The sequence below is a fragment of the Cynara cardunculus genome, assembly GCF_001531365.2.
Source record: "Cynara cardunculus var. scolymus isolate 2C chromosome LG 6, CcrdV1, whole genome shotgun sequence".
NCBI lineage: Eukaryota > Viridiplantae > Streptophyta > Magnoliopsida > Asterales > Asteraceae > Cynara > Cynara cardunculus.
Window position 1 is genome coordinate 20,195,313 of NC_037533.1, and position 9,610 is coordinate 20,204,922.

Here is a 9,610-nt window from a genome sequence, read left to right on the forward strand (position 1 = left end):
ACTTTTTCTTGATGAGGCCGACTATGTCCTCGAATATCAGCTGTGCGTAGTCCAATGGAAGATTGAAGTAGATGCCATACATGATTGACAGCATGGCGTGGGAAGTCTGGTCATGACTGCCTACCTTTCCTGTTAGGCAGCAGTTTATGATTGAAAATAGTGTGTTCCAAACAAGGGGTAGTCCCTTACGCCTGAATTGTGTCCTTTTAGTAATCGGGGTCGCATATGAATGAAATTCCAGGAATTTGATTAATTCCTCGTCGGTTGGGGTCTCAACATAGGCATTTAGATTTAGTTGTTCAAGGGTAGGCAAATGTAGAGCAGTTCTCAAAGTTTCCACATTAAGTTCTAACGGAACTAGTGATTTGTTCACTGGGTGAGAGGCGTAACCAACAATGGTTAGCCCAGTATTGTCAAGGGTGGTAATGTAGGCACTCAACAAAAATTGGGTTAAATAAGTTTCTGGTCTGGGTCGAGTAGCAGATAAAGCATAAAAAAGAGGGTGGTTCCTTAGTATTTCCATTAGAGGGAAGGTGAAATCGGGAAAACCTGAGGGGACGAAGTAGTAGTTATTCAGCTTTTTCACGAGAATGATCTTTTCGTACTTGCTTTGCACGAAAGACAGGGCGTGTGATGTTAGGGCTTATGCTTGCGTCACCTCGTTGTCACTTGAGACGTTAACAGACTGGGCTGAGGCGCTTGAAGACGACATGGTTGCAGGTAAGATTTGAGAAATTGCAGGTTGCAGGTTCGTATGAGAGTTTATGAGAGCGTAAGGTTTTAATTTGGGGGGAAGGAGGGTATTTATAGGTAAGGATTTTTAAAATTGAACCGTCCGATGTACAAAAGGTCGTGTAATGAGTGGATTTGGGTGAAACGGTTCAGAAAAGGTATGACACGCCGTATTGGGAAAACGCGCGATTGATGACGTGCGCTTTCGTTTTCTGACATGCGCGTGTTTGTTCTTACCCTTATCCATAGAACCACGCGTCCCATATCAATAGACAAGAACTATCAACAGAGTTCTGTTAGAGACCTAAGGGTTACAGAGCCTCTGTGATATGTGTCGGGCCTTCTTATAAGTGTTACACCTTTTTACCTAAACGGTTTTAGAAAATCCATAGAGAGATGAATATTCGCTCAGCTCAACTCACAGAGCCTCTGTTAGAAGCGCCGGAAGTTCTGATGAGATGACCTCTGAGAACNTTTTCTTGAAGTATCGTTGTCTCTGAATGAATTACAAAACAAGTTCTTCAGCGATCACTGAACAGGCTCAGTGTATGATCGCTGGAACTGAAATTACAGACACAGAAATACATCGAAAGGAAAAAGGGATTATCATCAAATCACTGAGAGAGAGGATCAACACCAACAATCAAGGAACTATTGGAAGAATGACTAGAGTTTCCAATTTTCCTAAAAAAATTGATAACTTTGTCAGAGAAGGCAAAGTTATGTATGGCTTAGAAAGAGTTGTGAATTACTCTTACCTGAATTCTAAAACTTTTTGTTTTGTGTCGAATTTGAACAAATCTATTGAATCAAAGAATTTTTCAGAAGCTTGTAATGATAAAAATTGAGTTGGTGCCATGAATGATGAAATTGAAGCTCTCTACAGAAATGAAACTTAGATTATCACTGATTTATCTACAGGAAGAAAACCAATAGGGTGTAAATTGGATTTTTAAAATAAAGTATAAATCCTCTGGAAATAGAAAGATACAAAGCTCGTTTAGTTGCTAAAGGGTATAATCAAAGAAAATGTCTTGATTATGAAGAAACTTTTTCTCCTATTGTGAAAATGGTAACTATTAGATGCATTGTTGCTCTTGTTGTTCAATGTAATTGGTCTTTGTTTCAACTAGATGTCAATAATGCTTTTCTGTATGGTGATTTGTCTGAAGAAGTTTATATTACTTTACCTGAAGGATATTTCAATTATGACGATAAAAGAGTATGTAAGCTTATAAAATCCCTTTATGGATTAAATCAAGCACTCCGTCAGTGGTATGTCAAACTGTCATCTGTCTTATTAGTAATGGTTTTACTCAAAGTGTTAGTGACTACTCTCTTTTCACCAAATGTGGTGAATCTAGGCTTGTTGTTCTTTTAGTATATGTTGATGATATTGTTTTAACTGGGGATAACTTGGTAGAGATAAATATAGTTAAAGCATATTTGAAAAGTAATTTCTTGATTAAAGATCTTGGTAAACTAAAGTTTTTTTTAGGAATTGAAGACCTTGATTTTGATAAAGAAATATATATGTCTCAATGAAAATATTGTTTGGAGTTGTTAAATGATTTTGGATATCTTGGATGTAAACCTATTAATACACCTATGGATATAAACGTACTATTACCGATGATCCTCCTTTGCATGATTGTACTGGTTACCAAAAGTTGATTGGTAGACTAATCTATTTACTTGCCACTCATCTTGACATTGCCTTTGTTGTTCATTGCTTAAGTCAAGTTATGCACTCTCCTCATTAGTCTCATCTTAAATTGGCCTTAAGAGTTCTCAGGTACTTGAAATCTTCACCAGGAAAAGGTGTTAGTTTTTTACAAGGTCAGAATCTTTTCTTTTATCAGCTTTTGTTGATGCTGACTGGGGTAAGTGTCTTTCATCCAGAAGATCTATCACTGGTTTTTGTTTATTTCTAGGAAATTCCATGATTTCTTGGAAAAGTAAAAAACAGAATATTGTCTCCCGTTCTTCAGCTGAGTCTGAATATAGAGGGATGGCTACTGCTACATGTGAAATTGTTTGGGTTCTTAAAATCTTAATAAATTTGAGAATTAAAGATTTACTTTCTGCAAATCTATATTGTGACAATAAATCTGCTATAGAAATTGCTTATAATCATGTTTTTCATGAACGAACTAAGCATATGAAAATTGATTTACATTATGTTAGAGAAAAGGTAAATGGGTGTGTGTTAAAAATTGTAAAAATCCTTTCTTCTGAACAGTCTGCTGACATTTTCACTAAATCTCTTAGTGTGAGTCAACATAATTACTTTTGTTCAAAGTTAATGTTGATTGACTTGTTCAAATGTCAAGATTGAGGGGGATGTTAAATATAGCCTTCATTTTATCCAATCTTGACATTTATTGTTGTTTTTTGTAGGTGGTTGTTGATAAAGGGTTGATTCTGTTATATGTTGTAATATGAGTAGCTGACTTGTAGCTGTCAAGAAGTTTGAGGGTTGTGGTGCATTTCTTGATAAATTGGAGGATCAATCTTGACAATACTGGATTTATATATATTTGAGTTGATAACCGGATTCATTATTACGAATCATCATCTGCCTCTTCAGTTTTACTAGATTGCTCTCGATATAAGTTTGTACCTGAGAAGAGTTCTAGTGTTTTCTCTTTGTTATCAAATCACATACCTCAGTCAGACGAGTAAGGTTTGACTAGGTCCAATTGGACCCAAAAATCTTCATATATTTATTTGTTTAAGAATCGATTTTTAAAACAAATAAATTAAATTTTACTTACACAATAAACATGTCAAAGTAATTAGGGCCATAATCGAAAATCTGTTTAGATCATATCTAATTTAAATAAGTTATACCAATATTTGCTATATAGAGTTGAGTAATAAAATCGAAAACAAACCACCATAATTCTTATATTTAAATTTTTTATGGTTTTCGTGTTTCTATCCATCCTAAAGACCATCAATGCAAAAAGACATCATATTTTGCATATTTAATACGGATATAGTAATTGTTATTGAAATTTATCTATCAAACATATATGGGGTTGCTTATTTACAGCTTAATGAGCTTAATGGTCTGTACGGCTTATTCGTTCAGCCATATAAAAGTGTTTCTTTACAGCTTAATTCGTAAGCCATTAAGCCAAAATGGTTGTATAGAAGAAACCAATATCCCTCACTTGTCCATATTAAGTCGCCTTAAACAAATTGATACCAAAAATGCCCCGAGAAAAATCCAACCCTCTCTTTTTGTTCTCCCTTAAATCCATTGGTCTCTTGTTTCCCAGACAAATAAATTTATCAGTAAAATAACTTAACCCATACAGAATTAAGAATAAATGGGATTTTTAGACACGAAACTCTACTATCAACATGAATTATACAAAACAAAAGTATTTTTAGCAATCACATTTCAAGAAAATATTTTGCAAAATTTGAAATCATTGTAATTAATATTAAATTAAATAAAAATGTACTAAACCTGATTTATTTATTAACAAAATTAAAATACTAATTACCATATCATCTCTTACATATTATACTAGTGTTTCTTCATCACCTGAAAATATTTGTCTCAAGCATCAGAAAAATTCTCTGCATTTTTAACACACAATTCATTTTCAAGAAATCAACTCGTTCTTTTCTTCTTCTATTCATCATCTTCATAGCTTCATATAATCATCTTCTTGATTTTATTGATTTAACATTTCAGTAATTCCAGATGCAATCCATATCGTCAATGGGTGCGACAGAAGTTGATGGAGCTTCTTGATCTTGAAATCCCACTTTTCCAATTTCAAGATTCGACATCACGGATGAGTTCTCGGTGTTCATCTCACTACTCAGCCCTGTTTCTTGAGAACCTGTAACCATCTCTCCATCCATTTCGAACCCATGATGATCTTCGATTAAACCCTTCAAGATTGTTTGATCTTGACCTGGAAATGTGTAACCGCTGCCGAATTGGAACTGGAATTGGAATTGAGATTCGGGATTATCTTGCATGGCCGGAAGAGATGATTGAGTCGCCGGAAAACAGTAATTATTACCATCGGAACTGGGATCAAAAGGGTAGCTAGGATTGTTGAGAAAGTTGTTATGTGGTGTCTGAATGGTGATCGGATTGGAGAAGCAGGGCACGTTGACGGAATCGGATTTGATCACCGTGGCCCTGCCACCAGCAAACGGTGCCGAAGAGTCCATTAATGGCGGCATAGGTGCCGGAACAAGTTCATTTCCACCTGAATTCGCCAGCATCATCCCTGAACCATTCACCTTTTTCTCGCCGGAATTCTTGTGAAACACCCGGCAGATCACCCATTCATTCTGCAATTCAACAAATCAAAGAATCAACAACCAAAAACAGAGTAGATTATAAAAACAGAGGATGAATCAAGAAGCAATACCTTGGCTGTTTTTGGTGGGGTTTGGATTGATGGTTTACCCTCTAATCTATATTCATGAATTACCCAATTTGTTTTTTCCCCCTTTGGAGCTCTCCCTTTATAAAAAACCAAAGTTTTCTTCATCCCGACCAGCGATTTCCCCCGGATAATCTCCTTATCTTTTCCGGTGGCTTTCCAATATCCGGCATCGGTTGCTCTGTTGGTTCGTAATCCGGTGGGATACTTCTTATCCCTAACACAGAAAAAATACCACTCTTTTTCGCCCATTTTGGCCAACCCTTAATTCGAAACCGGAAGTCAGAAACTTTTCAACAAATGATAACAAAAAGAAGAAGATGAATTTGAATCCAAAACAAGACTTACTGGGCAATTCCCATGGCTCAATCCTGTTCATATCCACTTCTCCAATTGCTTTTGCGGAGAAGGTATCATCAAGAACTTTGTGGATCAAATAATGAGTGATGAGTTCTTCATCGGTGGGATGAAACCTGAATCCAGGAGGCAAATTCATCTGTTCATCTGGGAAATCCTTCATCATCCTCTTGAAACTGATGTATAGGTGTATGGAAGTTGAAGCAAGAGAGAGGGGGGAATCTAGCAATGGATGGAGAGAATGAGAGTAGGGTTGATTGTTGTTGTTGTTGTTGAAATGGTAGTGAAAGCTATGGGGAAGTTATAAAGAAGTAGAAAGGAGAAAGCCATGGAAGAAAGGAAAACCATAAAGTGGTGTAAGCTTAAAGATTGAGAGGGATTTTAAGAAAAAAAGAAAGAAAAAGATTCAAGAACTCAACCCCCTAAATACTGGTTTTTTTAGAGAGAGAAAGAGACGTGGTTTTAAAGGAATAAGGGGTTGTATTTTATTTATTTAAATTTATTGCAAAATTGAAATGAAATTAATATTTTTGACCAAACATAGGAAACCACTTAAATTAGTAGTATTAACATATTTCATATGTCTACTTAAATCTTAAATTCAACTTTAAACTAATTTTTTTTTATCTATCACACTTTATTACAATGGTTTGTTTATATTAATTTGTTGTAAAATTATTAATTCATTAATTTTTGTTATTTAAGAAAAACAATTATAATCTATTTGTATATTTAATTTCTCTCGCTCATAGATCTTTTGGTTGTTTCGGGATTTTGATTGTTTTACACTCGTATAAAAGAAAATAATCGATCGGATTTTTCTAAATCAAGCGATAAGATGAAACATTTTTCACACTCCAAGAAATTAATTGATATATTTTATAATTTTACGGTTATAAATATTAAAATGAAATAAAATGACTATTTTATGCTTAAATTTTTTTATCAAATGTTATTTATAGTTTATGAATGAAATTCATTATGTGAAGTATTTCTGTTTTGAATTTAATCAATTATTTATATTTTGGTAATTTCATCCAAATATTAGCATCTTTTTAGAGTAACAAAACCATATTCGGAATAATGTAATATGTTTTTTGTATTCGTTAGAATTTATAACAACTTAGTTGTATGGATACGGTAATTAGATAGCTGAAAAAAGAAATTAACAAATAAAAACTTGACTCTATGAAAAGAATGACCCTTTGTGCGAAATTTCCGCCGGTTTTCGAGAAATCTTCTTGTTTTTACTTGCAGATTCAGGTGTCTCGTTAACCCTAAAAAAGAAATGGATTTTTGTGCGAGATTTTAGCTGGTTTTAAGAAATGTTGGTTCTTTAATCGGCTTAAAATCCATTGTTTTTACACAATATATGTAACTGCCTCTCGTGTATAATATGACCGTCTTCTATAAAGTTAAAGACCTACATCATGTTTTATGTTGCATCTTTCCTCGTGAAGATTTTATTTTTACTAAATATGAAACGAGAAAATAAAAATGTAATTTTTTATATGCCCACAATACGTGTCACATACTAATGCTGCAAATGAGTACATAAAACTATCTGGTCGCACACAAAAAATACGTATGCTTCGATATGATTATTGGATGATCAAAAACCTGAATTATGTAACGTTGACGGTAAATTATGTGTTAAAAGTGTAATTATGATAATTACAATGTTTTATGTGTAAATGTATTTACGTATAATTTATTATGATTAATAAAATTAAATAAAACCTTTATTTTAAGCTTAAGGATGATCACAGGTCCGACCCATGTTTGGGTAATATATTGTGTCTATAACTCAAATAGGCTAACCATAAATAAAGAGATAAGCTTGCTATAACCATAAATATATTTTCGATCCTTGTTATGACTTTTACCGGGTAAGGTTTTCGATCATTGATATAATCACTCACTATGGTAAGTGACATCTTGTAAACGTTGAGGTTGTTTCCAGTAAACATTTAGTAAACAATTTATGAGTAACTTTACATCGTAATGTAGGGATGTTCATCAAGCCACTTGCACCAAATCGAACTAGGTGGTTTAGAAGTTTTGCGATGTGGTTATGGTTTGTAATTTTGTTAAACAATGCTATGTGGTTTAGTTTGCAGTTTGAGTTACAAAAACATTGTTCAAATCGCAAGGCACTCTAATCATCATCCATAAATATCTAACATGTTGTTACAAAGTATACAAACCAATCTCAACATATGTGATTTCATAAATTTTTTCGATTATTTTTCTAATATAAAGTGTTGATTATAATTAATAAACTATAATCATATTTCATAAATATCCAAATCATAATAAATGAACCTTCATCATTTTCATAAATATATTAGTTGATTGACTTGATGATTTGTAACAATTGTATGGTTCATATTTAGAACCTCCTATATATAGGGAGGATCAAACGAGAACATGGTTAAAATACGAGATTAAGAAAATGACCAAATCACAAGTGATTTTACATGCCGTTACAGAACACGGTCAATGCAAGGGTGAGCAGACAACCTGCCTACAACATCAGCTCGCGGACAAAGTCGTTGTGAACCGCATGTGATTTTGTATGTGATTTTAGTGTAAAATCACATGTGGTTCAATCGTTTCTATATTTTCTTATTTGGTTACTATTCTCGTATGAACCCTATTCTCACACACACACTCTTTCTCTCTCTCTCTCTCTCTACATATATATATATATATATATATATATGTATGTATGTAGGTGTGTATGTGTGCGTGTTCCCCTTCGTTTATAAACTCAATAATTAGTACACATTAGTTTTTTATGTGTTGTTTCCATATGTATGCGGTTTGTCATGAAATAATTGCATGCTGAAATGGATTCATGATGAAACCGGTGCGTCTTGAAATAATTTCATAATGAATAGGGTGCATATTTACATGGGTGTGTGAAGAACATTGAAACAATTTCAGGATAAGGAATAAAAAGGCTGCTGCATTAGCGAAATTATTTTCTAACAAATAGAATTTTTTAATTTCCTAAAATAAAAAATAATGTCCTTCAATAGGATGTTAAATAATATGTATTTTTGTTTACCATTTTGCCCTTATTGCTGATATAAAAATAAATTTTTAATATATTTTTTTAATTTTCTAAAATAAAGTAAACTAATCTTGACCATTGATCAAGAAAATGGATGTATAAGATTAGTTTACACGGTTTACACAAATGGAGGCGGTTTTCATTTGAACGTTCTGCTCTCTCTCTCTCTCTCTCTCTCTCTCTCTATATATATATATATATATATATATAGTATATACATTTCATGCATGCATGCGTAAGCCATAAGATCATGAATAATTAGTACACACACACACACACATATATATATATATATATGAATGTTTAGTTTAAAACACGTCGAAACTAGGGACGTCGGCATTTGGATTGCAAAATAAATAAATAAAACAGTGTCAAGGGGACCACGTGATCATCTTTGATTATCGTAGGTAGGGAATCATATTTTACCTTAGATTTAAAAGTACAGTCTTGTAGTTGTAGGGGAGGAGCTAGCCACTTCAAGGATCGGTTTAGGCAACGACTTGTACGGTGAGTTATACGTGACTTTCCTAAAAATGGTTGTACATTTTATTTACAATTATATGCAAGCTTGCTGGATTTTCTTGATATATGTGAATATCATGTATGCGTAAAACGTGCCTTATTTTATAAAATATGTTGTGTGGCAATGGGGATTGGGGGCTGTACTACAGTATGATTCCTTAAAGACAAGCATGTTTTGTGAAATTGTCTAAACTGTAAGTGCGGACATGCTGTGTGAGTCCGCCAGGTAATGTTGTGTGAGGTAGTCAACTCTCGTAACGCCACTGGCTTTGTAAAGTATGTTGTTTAAACCGTATGCATGATAAATTATGACGCTTTGTGAAATCTATTTTTTTTACGTTGTGTATGCATTAAAAACGTTAATACACTGGGCCCTTGGCTTACCCAACTCCTTTAAAAAACAATTATGCAACCAGGTGTCTCACACACGAGAATAGTAGCAAGGGAAAGGAGAAAGTTTAGAACCAGCTATCGTGGAATAAAGGTTTGGCGTGGAGAC

The 9,610-nt window shown here is 33.7% G+C and overlaps 1 protein-coding gene across 1 annotated transcript; it reads right to left on the reverse strand.

Moving 5' to 3' along the window:
• Positions 1-4,266: 4,266 nt before the first annotated feature.
• Positions 4,267-5,711, reverse strand: LOC112514748 (NAC domain-containing protein 100-like). Its single transcript, XM_025121351.1, has 3 exons — positions 5,502-5,711; positions 5,139-5,416; positions 4,267-5,058 (listed from the first exon to the last, which is right to left on the reverse strand). Exons 1-3 carry the CDS (start codon positions 5,674-5,676, stop codon positions 4,441-4,443), a joined length of 1,071 nt encoding a protein of 356 aa, XP_024977119.1. The 5' UTR covers positions 5,677-5,711; the 3' UTR covers positions 4,267-4,440.
• Positions 5,712-9,610: the final 3,899 nt, after the last annotated feature.